The following is a 20,039-nucleotide window of genomic DNA, read 5'->3' on the forward strand; positions in this document are numbered from 1 at the left end:
GTTGGGAACTTGTTGGGAAACCAGTTGGAAACCAGTTGGGAAACCAGTTGGGAAACCAGTTGGGAAACCAGTTGTTAACTAGTTGGGAACTAGTTGGGAAAACAGTTGGAAACTAGTTGGAACCCAGTTGGTAACCAGTTGGGAAACCAGTTGGGAACTAGTTGGGAAACCAGTTGGAAACCAGTTGGGAAACCAGTGAGGAACTAGTTGGGAAACTAGTTGGAAACCAGTTGGGAAACTAGTTGGGAACAAGTTGGGGAACAAGTTGGGAAACCAGTTGGAAACTAGTTGGAACCCAGTTGGAAACTAGTTGGGAAACCAGTTGGAAACCAGTTGGGAAACCAGTTGTTAACTAGTTGGGAACAAGTTGGGAAACCAGTTGGAAACTAGTTGGAACCCAGTTGGAAACTAGTTGGGAAACTAGTTGGGAAACCAGTTGTTAACTAGTTGGGAACAAGTTGGGAAACCAGTTGGAAACTAGTTGGAACCCAGTTGGAAACCAGTTGGGAAACCAGTTGGGAAACCAGTTGGGGAACTAATTGGGAAATAGTTGGGAAACCAGTTGGAAACTAGTTGGAAACCAGTTAGGAACTAGTTGGGAAACCAGTTGGAAACTAGTTGAAAACCAGTTAGGAACTAGTTGGGAAACCAGTTGGGAACTAGTTGGGAAACCAGTTAGGAACTAGTTGGGAAACCAGTTGAAAACTCGTTGAAAACCAGTTGGGAACTAGTTGGGAAACCAGTTAGGAACTAGTTGGGAAACCAGTTGGGAAACCAGTTGTTAACTAGTTGGGAACTAGTTGGGAAACCAGTTGGAAACTAGTTGGAACCCAGTTGGTAACCAGTTGGGAAACCAGTTAGGAACTAGTTGGGAAACCAGTTTTAAACCAGTTGGGAAACCAGTTAGGAACTAGTTGGGAAACCAGTTGGAAACCAGTTGGGAAACCAGTTGGGAACTATTTGGGAAACCAGTTGGGAAACCAGTTGGGAACTAGTTGGGAAACCAGTTGGGAAACCAGTTGGGAACTAGTTGGGAAACCAGTTGGAAACCAGTTGGGAAACCAGTTGGGAAACCAGTTGGGAAACCAGTTGGGAACTTGTTGGGAAACCAGTTGGAAACCAGTTGGGAAACCAGTTGGGAAACCAGTTGGGAAACCAGTTGTTAACTAGTTGGGAACAAGTTGGGAAACCAGTTGGAAACTAGTTGGAACCCAGTTGGAAACCAGTTGGGAAACCAGTTAGGAACTAGTTGGGAAACTAGTTGGAAACCAGTTGGGAAACCAGTTAGGAACTAGTTGGGAAACCAGTTGGAAACCAGTTGGGAAACCAGTTAGGAACTAGTTGGGAAACCAGTTGGAAACCAGTTGGGAAACCAGTTGGGAACTAGTTGGGAAACCAGTTGGAAACCAGTTGGCAAACCAGTTGGGAACTTGTTGGGAAACCAGTTGGGAACTAGTTGGGAAACCAGTTGGAAACCAGTTGGGAAACCAGTTGGGAACTTGTTGGGAAACCAGTTGGAAACCAGTTGGGAAACCAGTTGGGAAACCAGTTGTTAACTAGTTGGGAACTAGTTGGGAAACTAGTTGGAAACTAGTTGGAACCCAGTTGGAAACTAGTTGGGAAACCAGTTGGGAAACCAGTTGGAAACCAGTTGGGGAACCAGTTGGGAACTAGTTGGTAAACCAGTGAGGAACTAGTTGGGAAACCAGTTGGAAACCAGTTGGGAAACCAGTTGTTAACTAGTTGGGAACAAGTTGGGGAACAAGTTGGGAAACCAGTTGGAAACTAGTTAGAACCCAGTTGGAAACTAGTTGGGAAACCAGTTGGAAACCAGTTGGGAAACCAGTTGGGAACTTGTTGGGAAACCAGTTGGGAACTAGTTGGGAAACCAGTTGGAAACCAGTTGGGAAACCAGTTGGGAACTAGTTGGGAAACCAGTTGGAAACCAGTTGGCAAACCAGTTGGGAACTTGTTGGGAAACCAGTTGGGAACTAGTTGGGAAACCAGTTGGAAACCAGTTGGGAAACCAGTTGGGAAACCAGTTGTTAACTAGTTGGGAACTAGTTGGAAACTAGTTGGAACCCAGTTGGAAACTAGTTGGGAAACCAGTTGGGAAACCAGTTGGAAACCAGTTGGGGAACCAGTTGGGAACTAGTTGGTAAACCAGTGAGGAACTAGTTGGGAAACCAGTTGGAAACCAGTTGGGAAACCAGTTGTTAACTAGTTGGGAACAAGTTGGGGAACAAGTTGGGAAACCAGTTGGAAACTAGTTAGAACCCAGTTGGAAACTAGTTGGGAAACCAGTTGGAAACCAGTTGGGAAACCAGTTGTTAACTAGTTGGGAACAGGTTGGGAAACCAGTTGGAAACTAGTTGGAACCCAGTTGAAAACTAGTTGGGAAACCAGTTGGAAACCAGTTGGAAACTAGTTGGAAACCAGTTAGGAACTAGTTGGGAAACCAGTTGGAAACTAGTTGAAAACCAGTTAGGAACTAGTTGGGAAACCAGTTGGGAAACCAGTTGGGAACTAGTTGGGAAACCAGTTAGGAACTAGTTGGGAAACCAGTTGGAAACTCGTTGAAAACCAGTTGGGAACTAGTTGGGAAACCAGTTGGGAAACTAGTTGGGAACTAGCTAGGAACTAGTTGGGAAACCAGTTGGAAACTAGTTGGGAACTAGTTAGGAACTAGTTGGGAAACCAGTTGGAAACTAGTTGGAAACCAGTTAGGAACTAGTTGGGAAACCAGTTGGAAACTAGTTGAAACCAGTTAGGAACTGGTTGGGAAACCAGTTGGGAAACCAGTTGGGAACTAGTTGGGAAACCAGTTGGGAACTAGTTGGGAAACCAGTTGGGGAACCAGTTGGAAACTAGTTGGGAAACCAGTTGGGAACTAGATGGAAACCAGTTGGAAACTAGTTGGGAAACCAGTTGGGAACTAGTTGGAAACCAGTTAGGAACTAGTTGGGAAACCAGCTGGAAAACCAGTTGGAAACTAGTTGGGAACCAACTGGGAAACCAGTTGGAAACTAGTTGGAACCCAGTTGAAAACTAGTTGGGAAACCAGTTGGAAACCAGTTGGAAACTAGTTGGAAACCAGTTAGGAACTAGTTGGGAAACCAGTTGGAAACTAGTTGAAAACCAGTTAGGAACTAGTTGGGAAACCAGTTGGGAAACCAGTTGGGAACTAGTTGGGAAACCAGTTAGGAACTAGTTGGGAAACCAGTTGGAAACTCGTTGAAAACCAGTTGGGAACTAGTTGGGAAACCAGTTGGGAAACTAGTTGGGAACTAGCTAGGAACTAGTTGGGAAACCAGTTGGAAACTAGTTGGGAACTAGTTAGGAACTAGTTGGGAAACCAGTTGGAAACTAGTTGGAAACCAGTTAGGAACTAGTTGGGAAACCAGTTGGAAACTAGTTGAAACCAGTTAGGAACTGGTTGGGAAACCAGTTGGGAAACCAGTTGGGAACTAGTTGGGAAACCAGTTGGGAACTAGTTGGGAAACCAGTTGGGGAACCAGTTGGAAACTAGTTGGGAAACCAGTTGGGAACTAGATGGAAACCAGTTGGAAACTAGTTGGGAAACCAGTTGGGAACTAGTTGGAAACCAGTTAGGAACTAGTTGGGAAACCAGTTGGAAAACCAGTTGGAAACTAGTTGGGAACCAACTGGGAAACCATTTGTAAACTAGTTGGAAACTGGTTGGGAAACCAGTTGGAAACCAGTTGGAAACTAGTTGGGAACTAGTTGGGAAACCAGTTGGAAACTAGTTGGAACCCAGTTGGAAACCAGTTGGGAAACCAGTTGGGAAACCAGTTGGGAACTAGTTGGGAAACCAGTTGGAAACCAGTTGGGAAACCAGTTAGGAACTAGTTGGGAAACCAGTTGGAAACCAGTTGGGAAACCAGTTGGGAACTAGTTGGGAAACCAGTTGGGAAACCAGTTGTTAACTAGTTGGGAACTAGTTGGGAAACCAGTTGGAAACTAGTTGGAACCCAGTTGGTAACCAGTTGGGAAACCAGTTGGGAAACCAGTTGGGAAACCAGTTAGGAACTAGTTGGGAAACCAGTTGGAAACCAGTTGGGAAACCAGTTGGAAACTAGTTGGAACCCAGTTGGTAACCAGTTGGGAAACCAGTTGGGAAACCAGTTGTTAACTAGTTGGGAACTAGTTGGGAAACCAGTTGGAAACTAGTTGGAACCCAGTTGGTAACCAGTTGGGAAACCAGTTGGGAAACCAGTTGGGAACTAGTTGGAAACCAGTTGGGAAACCAGTTGGGAACTTGTTGGGAAACCAGTTGGAAACCAGTTGGGAAACCAGTTGGGAAACCAGTTGTTAACTAGTTGGGAACAAGTTGGGAAACCAGTTGGAAACTAGTTGGAACCCAGTTGGGAAACCAGTTGGGAAACCAGTTAGGAACTAGTTGGGAAACCAGTTGGAAACCAGTTGGGAAACCAGTTAGGAACTAGTTGGGAAACCAGTTGGAAACCAGTTGGGAAACCAGTTAGGAACTAGTTGGGAAACCAGTTGGGAAACCAGTTGTTAACTAGTTGGGAACTAGTTGGGAAACCAGTTGGAAACTAGTTGGAACCCAGTTGGTAACCAGTTGGGAAACCAGTTGGGAAACCAGTTAGGAACTAGTTGGGAAACCAGTTGGAAACCAGTTGGGAAACCAGTTAGGAACTAGTTGGGAAACCAGTTGGAAACCAGTTGGGAAACCAGTTGCGAACTAGTTGGGAAACCAGTTGGAAACCAGTTGGGAAACCAGTTGGGAACTTGTTGGGAAACCAGTTGGGAAACCAGTTGGGAACTAGTTGGGAAACCAGTTGGAACCCAGTTGGAAACTAGTTGGGAAACCAGTTGGAAACCAGTTGTTAACTAGTTGGGAACAAGTTGGAAACTAGTTGGAACCCAGTTGGAAACTAGTTGGGAAACTAGTTGGGAAACCAGTTGGGAAACCAGTTGTTAACTAGTTGGGAACAAGTTGGGAAACCAGTTGGAAACTAGTTGGAACCCAGTTGGAAACCAGTTGGGAAACCAGTTGGGAACCAGTTGGAAACCAGTTGGAAACTAGTTGGGAAACCAGTTGGGGAACTAGTTGGGAACTAGTGAGGAACTAGTTGGGAAACCAGTTGGAAACTAGTTGGGAACTAGTTAGGAACTAGTTGGGAAACCAGTTGGAAACTAGTTGGAAACCAGTTAGGAACTAGTTGGGAAACCAGTTGGAAACTAGTTGAAAACCAGTTAGGAACTAGTTGGGAAACCAGTTGGGAAACCAGTTGGGAACTAGTTGGGAAACCAGTTGGGAACTAGTTGGGAAACCAGTTGGGGAACCAGTTGGAAACTAGTTGGGAAACCAGTTGGGAACTAGATGGAAACCAGTTGGAAACTAGTTGGGAAACCAGTTGGGAACTAGTTGGAAACCAGTTAGGAACTAGTTGGGAAACCAGTTGGAAAACCAGTTGGAAACTAGTTGGGAACCAACTGGGAAACCATTTGTAAACTAGTTGGAAACTGGTTGGGAAACCAGTTGGAAACCAGTTGGAAACTAGTTGGGCTCGTTGGAAACTAGTTGGAAACTAGTTGAGAAGCTAGTTGAGCTTATAAACAAAATGTTTTGTATTTATTTTCGTTTTTATCTGAGGCCTAGCAATGAATAACTCTAACATGAAGTGTCATCAAGCAATATAACGTAACACTTTGATCAAGGCAAAAATGAATTTTCAAATATAGTCAAGTGGAAATAATGAGGAGCAGCTCTTCTTACAAACCCAGTTATATCACAAGAATCTCTCTGAAATTTGATGCTAAAAATGGTGCAACGAAAAAGGATATGAATGCGTTAGTATCTTGATAGCAATTCTCCTCATGAGGTTAAAAGGCCCCAATATGTATAGTGCTGGCGTAGCTGTGAAGCGGAAGATTGCTTTTCCTTTGCTTAAGACGATGAAAGTCTGAGAAAACAAAAATGTCACAAAATACTTTGTATAAAACGCAAGATGTAATTATCATCATCATTATCAACTATGACCATAATTATGGATTCTAGAGCATTGGTTCCGGAAAAAATGTTTATATAGCAGCAACACAACTCTAGGTAGGCCACCACTCCCTCACAATGTGTTGTAAATTATTGGGCAGCATTTTGGAATCTGTCCAGGGTGCCGGCACATAATGGCCAACCCTCATTAAAAGCATGTTGCATCATTAATTTCCACCAGCAAATGCAAGCAGAAAGGACATCTGACTCATCACTCTTCAAAGGATGGCGTACAGTCTCGAGCTGGAGTCCCGGCATTGTCCCAGAGGTCAAATTGCTTTTACCATTCCAATTATGTGCTGTCGCCTCAATGGGCCAAAATAACAGATTGCCAACTGCGGTTGTGATTATTAAATTATTTTATGTGCATTCATCATATTCACATCCTGGAGAGCACAACAAAATATCCAACTGGCATGTTTACAAAAACGACCATATTTATTTAACAACTGCAGATGTATTTAGGATTGCAATTTCCATGTGATAACATTCAATTTTTCAACCCAACTTAAAAGTTGTTAAAGTTTACTCTTATAAAGTAGCACGGATTATCTAATTATGCATACACATATATGCAAAATCTATAAATCTCTTATTCGAATTTAATAATCAAATAAAAATATTAACAGGATTATAACTAACTAGCAGAAGTACCCGGCATTGGCGGGCGGGGGAAGGGAGGGGAGGGGGAAGGGGAGGGTAGGGGAAGGGGAGGGTAGGGGAACGGGGGGGGAGGGGAGAAGAGGGGGGAGGGGATAAGAGGGGGGGAGGGGAGAAGAGGGGGGGAGGGGAGAAGAGGGGGGGGGAGAAGAGGGGGGGAGGGGAGAAGAGGGGGGAGGGGAAGAGGGGAGAAGAGGGGGGAGGGGAAGAGGGGAGAAGAGGGGGGGATGGGGAGGGGGAGGGATGGGAGGGGGAGGGGGGAGGGGAGGGGAGGGGGAGGGGGGAGGGGAGGGGAGGGGGGTGGAGGGGGGAGGGGTGAGGGGTGAGAGTGGAGGGGGAGGGGGAGGAGGGAGGGGGAGGAGGAGGGGGGAGTGGAGGGGGGAGGGGTGAGAGTGGAGGGGGGAGGGGAGAGGGGGGGGTAGGGGGAGGGGGGAGGGGGAGGGGGAAGGGGGGGAGGGGGGAGGGGGAGGGGAAAGGGGTAGGGGGAAGGGGTAGGGGGAGGGGGTAGGGGGAGGGGAAAATGGGCGGGGGGAAAGGGAGGGGGAGGGGGAGGGGGAGGGGCAGGGGGAGGGGCAGGGGGGAGGGGGAGGGGAGAAGGGGAGGGGCAGGGGGGAGGGGGAGGGGAGAAGGGGAGGGGGGAGGGGAGGGGGAGGGGGGAGTCAAGTCGGAAGTCATTGTCGTCAATTGAATGTCGCATTTATTTTTTATTCCCTGTCAAATGGCATTGGTTCCGCATTCCGAACCCGGAAGTCGGAAGTCATTGTCGTCAAATAAATGTAACTCTCTGTCACATGCCGTTGGTCCCATGTCAATCGGATGAAGTTTAAAAATTAACGTTCCGAAATACGCTGATGACGTCATAATTTTAAAACGCGAAGTTTTTTAAATTTTAAGGTGTGCCGTAGTTGCTCTGAGACGTACTGATTCCGAATATGCCTTTGGTTTTGCTCTGCGATGAGTAGTTCTCGAGTTATAAGAGGACAAACAAACAAACAAATAAACATACTTTACTGCTTTATATATATAGAAGATTAATTGACATGTGTGGGAAAATAACGCGCCCAGACCAGGTATCGAATCCAGGTCCTCTGGTGAACCGTACCAGTGCTCTGCCATCCGAGCTATCTGGGAGATGGTTCAACAGAGGACCTGGGTTCGATTCCTGGTCTGGGCGTGTAATTTTCTCACACATGTCAATTAATTCAATAATCATAAAAGAGCTTACTTAAAATCTCTGCAAAAGGAAATAGCGACATAGCAATATAAAACAAGACGTCATGCAGAGCACGACACTCCCTGTTGGCTTCCACCTCTCACCGATCTTGATCAAAGCTTGGGTGAATAGGATGAAAATGGATTTTACAAGTTTCACCTTAAGATGACCTTTGAGCTTTTGACCTCAAAAATAGTTGGTTTCCCAATTTATTGATTCAATATACAAATGCCGTTCAATTTTTGAGTCAATAGGATGAAAAATTGCGATTTTAGAAATATGACCTCCAGATGACCTTTGACCTTTGTCCTCAAAATCAATGGGCTTCTCAATTGTGACGACCTCTATAACTCGGTGAAGTTTCATGACGATCGGTTTAGAATTGTGACCTGTAGGCCAGTGACAAACAGACAAACAAACAGACAAACAAATAGACAGACAGACAGAATAACAAACGCAACCGACCAATATACTTGAAAAATCTTCGATTTTGCAAGAAACAAACAAACAAACAAACAGACAAACACACAACAAAAAATTATATTGGGAGCGACTTTATCATGCTGTATATATTTACCCTAGACGTGCGAAGCGAAAAGCAGGGTTAAGCAATTGGGTCACTTTGTCTGTCTGTCTGTCTGTCTGTCTACAAATGTCAGTCTATGATCAAGGAAGACCTTAAATTTAAATTAAATGTTGTCTTAAATTAAATGTTATATTTTGAACACGAATTGGAACATTAATCAGAACACAAACCTGCAGTTTAGCAGTGTTTTGGCTCTGAATTTTCCAAATTGTATGAAAGGAATCTCATCCCGATCGCACATGCGCACAGAGGAGTAAGGTGATTGTTTTACTCTGTCTACCCGTCTTGCAGTCAAACAAAATTGAAATTCAATCCAAACGGGAAACTTGCTGTTTTTAGAGACACCGTAAACATAAAGGACACAAAAACAGGCATGAACAATTAATTGAACATGTTAAATAATGTGGTGTAAAAGACAGCACATCAACGGTGGTAATCTTCCAAAAAAAAAAAGCCAACAGGATTACAACCTCACAGGGCAATGTCGAGTACTCCTGCTAGTGTTGAATATAGCATCAGATGAAATCAGATGTTGAAGGGTACAAATGATGAAACTGACACCAAAGACAGGAGGAAGAAACAATTCTCAGGTCCAGTAGAGATAGCTACAAAGCCGAGTTTTTTTTAAACACACAGTGCACCATATTCAATTATGCAATAAACTCATCTTCAGCAACGATGCTGATTAGAACAAGTGCATCTGAGTTCATAACTGGTAGGTAACTGGTAACTATCATAACTGATAGGCACGAGTTGAAGGATGTGTGAGGAAAACAAGACGCGAATTGACAACAGCAAAATAAATAAATTCAATGCAGTGAAAAATCCTTCAAAATTTCTGACGTGACAACAAGGTAATATTACAACTGCGTTGGTTGAGCTTCACTTGTAAGCTTTTACTTTTTTAAATTAATTTTCAGATGAAGCAGGCTCTCACCTTTTGTGCGCAGAAAAAGTGGTCGAGGTCCTCCAGAGGAACGGCGACGAGTTTTGGAGGAATATCACCGTAGATTATAGGAAGCGCCTTCCCGGCTTCCAGGTCACTGTTGGGCGTCAGAGGGTCATCGTCGACCTCGATTCCCTTCTCCTTCTTTGCGCGCTCATTCGCCGCACGTTCCTCAATGGCTGCAAGCGACTCTGGTGTGAATTTGCAAAAGCTATGGGGACCTGGAGGTGACCATTTCGCAGCCGCCATCTTCTCATGCTTATGGAATCCACGTATTGGTGGCTTTTAAGGAAGAAGCTCTCCTCAAGAACTGGTCCTGTATCACAAGTTCACCACTTCAGCATTCTGAGATATTTTCACTCAATACTTATATTGAATTCACTGCATTGTTGTGTGCACTGATTCATCATTCGATAAACATGAGTTTTGATAAACATTTGTCGTTAACAATGTATAAATTTATCATCTTTTGCTTTCAAATATGGATACCCTCATTGCATTGTTTTTCCAAAATCATATAATGGTAACAATTTGCTAGCAAAAGCTGTTGTACACTGAGGATGGACACTACATGTAGTCACTGCCGGATTAGGCCTTGCCAGGGCCATGGGGCAAAGAAAATTTTTGGTCCGGTCTTAACATGAGTGCCACCCCTGGAGCGCAGGTTGTCTGAGGTTGAGTAAACGATTTCTCGTCTCTCTGGCTTATTTAGATTTAGAGTTAAAGGAGTTATATAAAGAAAATACGTTTTTTATTTTCCTCATTTAATTGATTGTCCGCACATATATAAATAATATTAAACTGAAATACAATCATGAACCAACTGACTTCTAAAAAAAAACAACAGAAAAGTCTCAAACAAAACTCATTACTCATAATAATACTGAAACAATATATAATGAAGAATAAGACAAACACTGTAATGGAATGTAAAAAATATGGGGATGTACAAGCACAACTTAAACATACACAGTACAAAGCGCATCCTCTTTGGACCTTTTTATCAATTTATTAGTTTTTTATGAAACAAAAAGTGAAAGTAATCATGATTATAGTTAGAGGTGCACACAATTTTTTCATTAGGTTCTCCAATGAGTACCAGCAGAAATTGTTTGGTATGCAAGAAAAAACAGAAAATGTCAGGCTCGAGCGTGCTCGTCTGCTTTCCCAAGTGCCATTCCGATTTTTAAAGTCCCTCCCGGCCTAGTGTGCATCTTACCATTCTTACTCTTTTGAAAGCGCTTTCTCAGAACGTCTGCTCCAGATGAGACACTCGCAAGCCGCTCTTTTTTTTTTCATTCCGAATGTTGCCGAACCTCCTCTTCTTCATCCTCGCTCGCACGTTCTTTTTGGAACTATTTTTTTAAATCTTATAAGTTATAACTTACAATATAACTTGTAAATTATAATGATATAATTTATAAACTCAATTTTGTGCACTTAAATTTTGAAATTACAGTATAACAATACCCTCAGACCCTGCTATTCGCATGGGATACGTTCCTGGAAAATCCGCGAATAGCGAAACCCGCGAATAGTGGGGCATTGTTTCAATGGAAAAAGGGGGGGGGGGGGGGATAGGTTCCTGAGTCACGAAAATCCGCGAATAAAGAGGACCAAACTGCGAATAGAGAGGCAAAATCCACGAACGGCAAGGCAAAATCCTCAAATGGCGAGGCAAATCCCACGAATGTCGACGATAATCTGCGAAGGTTTTATAAATACCGTATGTGAAGCTAACGGCTCGTGAAATGTTTTGTGCGCCCATGAAAAACTGCGATTTCGTGGAACACGGCCGCGAGTATAAAAAAAAATACGAATTTGCAGGACCCTTTTCCACAAATAGAGAAACAGGTCACATTTTATCAACCGCGAATAGCGAAAACGCAAATACGCGGAACCCATGAATAGCAGAACCGTGAATAGTGGAACCGCGAATAGTGGAACCGCGAATAGTGGGGCCCGACAGTACTGTATATTAGCATTATCACAGAAGAATCTTACCTACACTAGCTAAGAAAACCCTTCCATCAAAAGCCTCTGTTATGGTAGTACACTTTTGAGCTTCCTTAGCATCTTTGAAGTATGCATTTAGTTTTTTTTTTTTTTTTTTTTTTTTACTGCGCATGAGTACCTGCGTATCAATTATGTGAACCGCTGATTATGGTTATTTTATGATAGAGAACAGAACAGATCACTAAGTTTGGACCATGTCCTACATCCAGACAGCTATTTTCATTTGTAAAAAGAGAAACTACATAAAAAACATTTTATTCACTCAATTTTTTTGGGCCAGCAAGGATCTGGATCCAGGGGCAAATGACCCATTTGCTCCCATTATAATCCGCAATTGCATGTAGTAGTGTAGTAAGGAAAAGTAATGCAATAAAATGAATGAAAATGAAATAATAAAATGAAAATGAATGAATATAAATAAAATCACGACATTTAGTAATGATGTAGTATACTACACTACACTACGACTGTCATCCTGACAGTTCATAGGCATAAATGTGTGTGCCAACAAATATGAATCTTCAACCCCAACTAATATAAATCGACAACACCAATGAATATGAATCAACAACACCAACAAATATAAATCAACAACACCAATGAATATGAATCAACAACACCAACAAATATGAATCTATAACATAACAAATATGAATCGACAACTTCAACAAATATGAATCTACAACACCAACAAATATGAATCTACAACACCAACAAATATGAATCTACAACACCAACAAATATGAATCTACAACACCAACAAATATGAATCTACAACACCAACAAATATGAATCTACAACATCAACAAATATGAATCTACAACATCAACAAATATGAATCTACAACATCAACAAATATGAATCTACAACATCAACAAATATGAATCTACAACACCAACAAATATGTATCTACAACATCAACAAATATAAATCTACAACACCAACAAATATGAATCAACAACACCAATGAATATGAATCAACAACACCAACAAATATGAATCTACAACACCAACAAATATGAATCAACAACACCAACAAATATGAATCTACAACACCAACAAATATGAATCTACAACATCAACAAATATGAATCTACAACATCAACAAATATAAATCTACAACACCAACAAATATGAATCAACAACACCAATGAATATGAATCAACAACACCAACAAATATGAATCTACAACACCAACAAATATGAATCAACAACACCAATAAATATAAATCTACAACACCAACAAATATGAATCTACAACACCAACAAATATGAATCTACAACATCAACAAATATAAATCTACAACACCAACAAATATGAATCAACAACACCAATGAATATGAATCAACAACACCAACAAATATGAATCTACAACACCAACAAATATGAATCAACAACACCAATGAATATGAATCAACAACACCAACAAATATAAATCTACAACACCAACAAATATGAATCAACAACACCAATGAATATGAATCAACAACACCAACAAATATGAATCTACAACACCAACAAATATGAATCTACAACATCAACAAATATAAATCTACAACACCAACAAATATGAATCAACAACACCAATTAATATGAATCAACAACACCAACAAATATGAATCTACAACACCAACAAATATAAATCTACAACACCAACAAATATGAATCAACAACACCAATGAATATGAATCAACAACACCAACAAATATGAATCAACAACACCAACAAATATGAATCTACAACATCAACAAATATAAATCTACATCAACAAATATGAATCTACAACACCAACAAATATGAATCTACAACACCAACAAATATGAATCTACAACATCAACAAATATGAATCAACAACACCAACAAATATGAATCTACAACACCAACAAATATGAATCTACAACATCAACAAATATGAATCGACAACATCAACAAATATGAATCTACAACACCAACAAATATGAATCAACAACACCAACAAATATGAATCTACAACACCAACAAATATGAATCTACAACACCAACAAATATGAATCAACAACACCAACAAATATGAATCTACAACATCAACAAATTTGAATCTACAACACCAACAAATATGAATCTACAACATCAACAAATATAAATCTACAACATCAACAAATATGAATCTACAACACCAACAAATATGAATCTACAACACCAACAAATATGAATCTACAACATCAACAAATATGAATCTACAACATCAACAAATATGAATCTACAACACCAACAAATATGAATCTACATCAACAAATATGAATCGACAACATCAACAAATATGAATCTACAACACCAACAAATATAAATCTACAACACCAACAAATATGAATCTACAACATCAACAAATATGAATCGACAACATCAACAAATATGAATCTACAACACCAACAAATATGAATCTACAACATCAACAAATATGAATCTACAACACCAACAAATATGAATCTACAACACCAACAAATATGAATCTACAACATCAACAAATATGAATCTACAACACCAACAAATATGAATCTACAACATCAACAAATATGAATCTACAACACCAACAAATATAAATCTACAACATCAACAAATATGAATCTACAACATCAACAAATATGAATCTACAACACCAACAAATATGAATCTACAACATCAACAAATATGAATCTACAACACCAACAAATATGAATCTGCAACATCAACAAATAGGAATCTACAACATCAACAAATATGAATCTACAACACCAACAAATATGAATCTACAACACCAACAAATATGAATCTACAACACCAACAAATATGAATCAACAACATCAACAAATATGAATCTACAACACCAACAAATACGAATCTACAACATCAACAAATATGAATCAACAACACCAATGAATATGAATCTACAACACCAACAAATATGAATCTACAACACCAACAAATATGAATCTACAACACCAACAAATACGAATCTACAACACCAACAAATATGAATCAACAACACCAACAAATACGTATCTACAACATCAACAAATATGAATCTACAACACCAACAAATATGAATCAACAACATCAACAAATATGAATCTACAACACCAATGAATACGAATCTACAACATCAACAAATATGAATCTACAACACCAACAAATACGAATCTACAACATCAACAAGTATGAATCAACAACACCAATGAATATGAACCTACAACATCAACAAATATAAATCTACAACACCAACAAATATGAATGTACAACACCAACAAATACGAATCTACAACACCAACAAATATGAATCAACAACACCAACAAATATGAATCTACAACACCAACAAATATGAATCTACAACACCAACAAATATGAATCAACAACATCAACAAATATAAATCTACAACACCAACAAATATGAATCTACAACACCAACAAATACGAATCTACAACATCAACAAATATGAATCAACAACACCAATGAAATGAATCTACAACACCAACAAATATGAATCTACAACACCAACAAATATGAATCTACAACACCAACAAATATAAATCTACAACATCAACAAATATTAATCTACAACACCAACAAATACGAATCTACAACACCAACAAATATAAATCTACAACACCAACAAATATAAATCTACAACACCAACAAATACGAATCTACAACATCAACAAATATGAATCTACAACACCAACAAATATGAATCTACAACATCAACAAATATGAATCTACAACATCAACAAATATGCATCTACAACACCAACAAATACGAATCTACAACATCAACAAATATGAATCTACAACACCAACAAATATGAATCTACAACACCAACAAATATGAATCTACAACACCAACAAATATGAATCTACAACACCAACAAATATGAATCTACAACACCAACAAATATGAATCTACAACACCAACAAATATGAATCTACAACATCAACAAATATGAATCAACAACACCAATGAATATGAATCGACAACATCAACAAATATAAATCTACAACATCAACAAATATGAATCTACAACATCAACAAATATGAATCGACAACATCCACAAATATGAATCTACAACACCAACAAATATGAATCTACAACATCAACAAATATGAATCTACAACATCAACAAAAATGAATCTACAACACCAACAAATATGAATCTACAACATCAACAAATATAAATCTACAACACCAACAAATATGAATCTACAACACCAACAAATATGAATCTACAAAACCAACAAATATGAATCTACAACACCAACAAATATGAATCTACAACATCAACAAATATAAATCTACAACATCAACAAATATGAATCTACAACACCAACAAATATGAATCTACAACATCAACAAATATGAATCTACAACACCAACAAAGATGAATCTACAACATCAACAAATATGAATCTACAACATCAACAAATATGAATCTACAACACCAACAAATATGAATCTACAACATCAACAAATATGAATCTACAACATCAACAAATATGAATCGACAACACCAACAAATATGAATCTACAACATCAACAAATATGAATCTACAACACCAACAAATATGAATCTACAACACCAACAAATATGAATCTACAACACCAACAAATATGAATCGACAACATCAACAAATATGAATCTACAACATCAACAAATATGAATCTACAACACCAACAAATATGAATCTACAACACCAACAAATATGAATCTACAACATCAACAAATATGAATCTACAACACCAACAAATATGAATCTACAGCACCAACAAATATGAATCGACAACATCAACAAATATGAATCTACAACATCAACAAATATGAATCTACAACACCAACAAATATGAATCTATAACACCAACAAATATGAATGTACAACACCAACAAATATGAATCGACAACATCAACAAATATAAATCTACAACACCAACAAATATGAATGTACAACACCAACAAATATGAATCTACAACATCAACAAATATGAATCTACAACACCAACAAATATGAATCGACAACATCAACAAATATGAATCGACAACATCAACAAATATGAATCTACAACACCAACAAATATGAATCTACAACACCAACAAATATGAATCTACAACACCAACAAATATGAATCTACAACATCAACAAATATGAATCTACAACATCAACAAATATGAATCGACAACACCAACAAATATGAATCTACAACATCAACAAATATGAATCTACAACACCAACAAATATGAATCTACAACACCAACAAATATGAATCTACAACACCAACAAATATGAATCGACAACATCAACAAATATGAATCTACAACATCAACAAATATGAATCTACAACACCAACAAATATGAATCTACAACACCAACAAATATGAATCTACAACATCAACAAATATGAATCTACAACACCAACAAATATGAATCTACAGCACCAACAAATATGAATCGACAACATCAACAAATATGAATCTACAACATCAACAAATATGAATCTACAACACCAACAAATATGAATCTATAACACCAACAAATATGAATGTACAACACCAACAAATATGAATCGACAACATCAACAAATATAAATCTACAACACCAACAAATATGAATGTACAACACCAACAAATATGAATCTACAACATCAACAAATATGAATCTACAACACCAACAAATATGAATCGACAACATCAACAAATATGAATCGACAACATCAACAAATATGAATCTACAACACCAACAAATATGAATCTACAACACCAACAAATATGAATCGACAACATCAACAAATATAAATCTACAACACCAACAAATATAAATGTACAACACCAACAAATATGAATCTACAACACCAACAAATATGAATCTACAACACCAACAAATATGAATCGACAACATCAACAAATATAAATCTACAACACCAACAAATATGAATGTACAACACCAACAAATATGAATCTACAACATCAACAAATATGAATCTACAACACCAACAAATATGAATCGACAACATCAAGAAATATGAATCTACAACACCAACAAATATGAATCTACAACATCAACAACTAGAACGGGCACTCGGTAGAGCGCATACCTTCGCCGCAGCTACTGTTCTGTACTTGGCATGGGAGTGTAGGGAACAGAACAGTGAACAGTTTGGTGCTGATTTCATGCAAATCGGATAAGAATTGACCGAGTTATGACAAAAAACGCACATTTTGCAAGGTCGTGACCCCCCTGACCTTTGACCCCCAACCGCTAACAAGGGTAATGTCTTCACTGGGTCATGTCGTATATCACAAGATCGGGCATTGAATTCTGAACATTTTGGCATTAGTTGCATGCCAATTGGATAAAAATTGACCGCGCTATGGTAAAAATACGATTTTGACCTTTTCGTGACCTTGACCTTGACCTTTGACCCGATTGCTCCCAAAATCTAATCAAATGTGTCCCGTATAATAACCAATCATCCCACCAAATTTCATGCAATTCGGTTGAATACTTTTTGAGTTATGCGAATAACATACACACACACACACACACAGACATACAAATAAATACACAGCGATCAAAACATAACCTTCCGCTTTTGCGAAGGTAAATATGAATCTACAACACCAACTGTTAGAATCCCGACCCATCTATAAACAGCCATCCTCCTGTTTCACATACAGGGTGATTCATCAATGTGTGTGCAATGTGATTCACGTTAAACTGGGCGTCCCGTGTGTCGGAATGATCTGATGGACACTAAAGATACTTGCCAAGAGTATGCAAGCTATCGCTGACACCATGAACAAAGTACAAATTCCTGCTCAAACCTACAGGGGGCACTGCATCAGTGGCACAGTCGTGTCCCTCAGCAATAATGCAAATCCAGTAGCCAGGTGTTGCATACGTAACTCGGTGGAGCGCATACCTCCACCAGGCTGAACAGTTTACGTCTTGTATCCCACTGATCGGTCTGGGTTCGGATCTGAACCAAAATCGAATGGCTTATTCTTGTCAACTACCCAACGCATCCACCAAGTTTTGCCACAAATCGTCCACAATTTTTGAAATATCATGCTACATATCGTTTTTGGCCATAGCCTGGTGTAGTGTTGGCTTAGCGGTTCGGGTGCCGGCTTGTGATCCTAGGATCCTGGGTTTGAATCCCGGTCTATCGCCGAATTAACACCAGGGGGGTTGACTCAGCCTGTCATCCCTTCTGAGGTCGGCAAATTGAGTACCAGTTCACTGGTAATTATCTGTGTATCGCAAGAGGCGACTAACAGGGTTGGTGGTAGGAAGGGCATCCGGCCATAAAACATCGCTTCAAAAAGGGGACCACGGTGCCCGAAAAAGGTCAACCCCAGCTCTGCAGGGAAAAATGGCCTCTAAAGGTGGTTCTTTTCTTTTTAGCTGCGACGAGCAGCTCCATGAGAGGACCGCGTTGTTGTTCTTGTTGTTGGGGTACCTTTTTGAATAGCGCATGCGCATACACTCGGACGTGCGTTGGTATGAGGTAAGAACATCGCAGACTAAAATCTCGATTTGTTTGAAGAAACCAGAATAAATTTAGCTGAAAGACAAAAAGCCGCTATAGTGGGGCGGCTTAGCCCAAATATTCAAAAGACTTGTGCATTTTGTGATACAAGCACCAAATTTGGCACACTAGTAGACTATCATATTATGAAAAGATCTGGATATTGGGCCATCTCAGATTCAGAGATTTGATTTTTGCAAGATTTGCAGATTTTGCAAGCTGAGATTGCAACGCCAGGGACGGCCGACTCCTTCCTACGAGCTGCCCACGTCACCCGCACAAGAAGAGCTCATCAAATCACTGCAGCGGCACTGCACATCCTGCAACACCGTGCGTATGAACGCCACTGTATGACATATGCTGATGATGCAGAAGACCTGCCTGAGTTCGAAGACTGGTGTCACCAGCGAGGAGAAGACATTCCCAACTTTCAGTACTGGGCAACTGTGCTGGAACTAGAGATGTTGGTACTGGTCGACGTACGTTCTCTGCGGCAGGCTTCATTCACGACGTACCTTGATGCCCTGACGGAACTGGTCCCATGGTTCCATGCCTTAGACCACACACACTATGCCAGGTGGGTCCCTGTTCACCTGAGGGACACGGTTGCACTCCCAATGAAGCACCCAGATGTAGCCAGAGAATTCAGGGCTGGCAACTTCACTGTACAGAAGACGAAGAAGGTGTTCTCTTCGATCCCAATCGAATCGAAATCTTGCAAAAATCAAATCTCTGAATCTGAGATGGCCCAATATCCAGATCTTTTCATAATATGATAGTCTACTAGTGTACCAAATTTGGTGCTTGTATCACAAAATGCACAACAGGTTTGCTATGCTGCTACACTACTAGTGCATGCGTATAATGTAATGACTGGTCGAATTTAGTAGCGCATATTGCAACGGATATCCTCATGATTCTACACGTCGCAGCTGGTGACCACACTGTGATCATTTTTCTCTTGTTCTATATCGTTCTTGGCCATATCACTCAATGGTGAAGAATCACTTTAAGATTTTAAACATTCCCAAATCCATATTCCGATC

The 20,039-nt window shown here is 39.7% G+C and overlaps 1 protein-coding gene across 1 annotated transcript in view; it reads right to left on the reverse strand.

Annotated features, from left to right (window-relative positions):
- Positions 1–20,039, reverse strand: part of LOC137416790 (sodium channel protein type 4 subunit alpha-like) — a 170,623-nt gene that overhangs the window by 133,973 nt on the left and 16,611 nt on the right. The window contains exons 2-3 of the mRNA XM_078783297.1: positions 9,434–9,758; positions 5,833–5,951 (exon numbers count right to left, since the gene is read on the reverse strand). Coding sequence (XP_078639423.1) covers positions 5,833–5,951; positions 9,434–9,691 — 377 coding nt within the window. The 5' untranslated portion in view covers positions 9,692–9,758. The remainder of the gene's footprint in view (positions 1–5,832; positions 5,952–9,433; positions 9,759–20,039) is intronic.

This window comes from Myxine glutinosa, chromosome 1 (assembly GCF_964187855.1).
Source record: "Myxine glutinosa chromosome 1, kmMyxGlut1.1, whole genome shotgun sequence".
NCBI lineage: Eukaryota > Metazoa > Chordata > Myxini > Myxiniformes > Myxinidae > Myxine > Myxine glutinosa.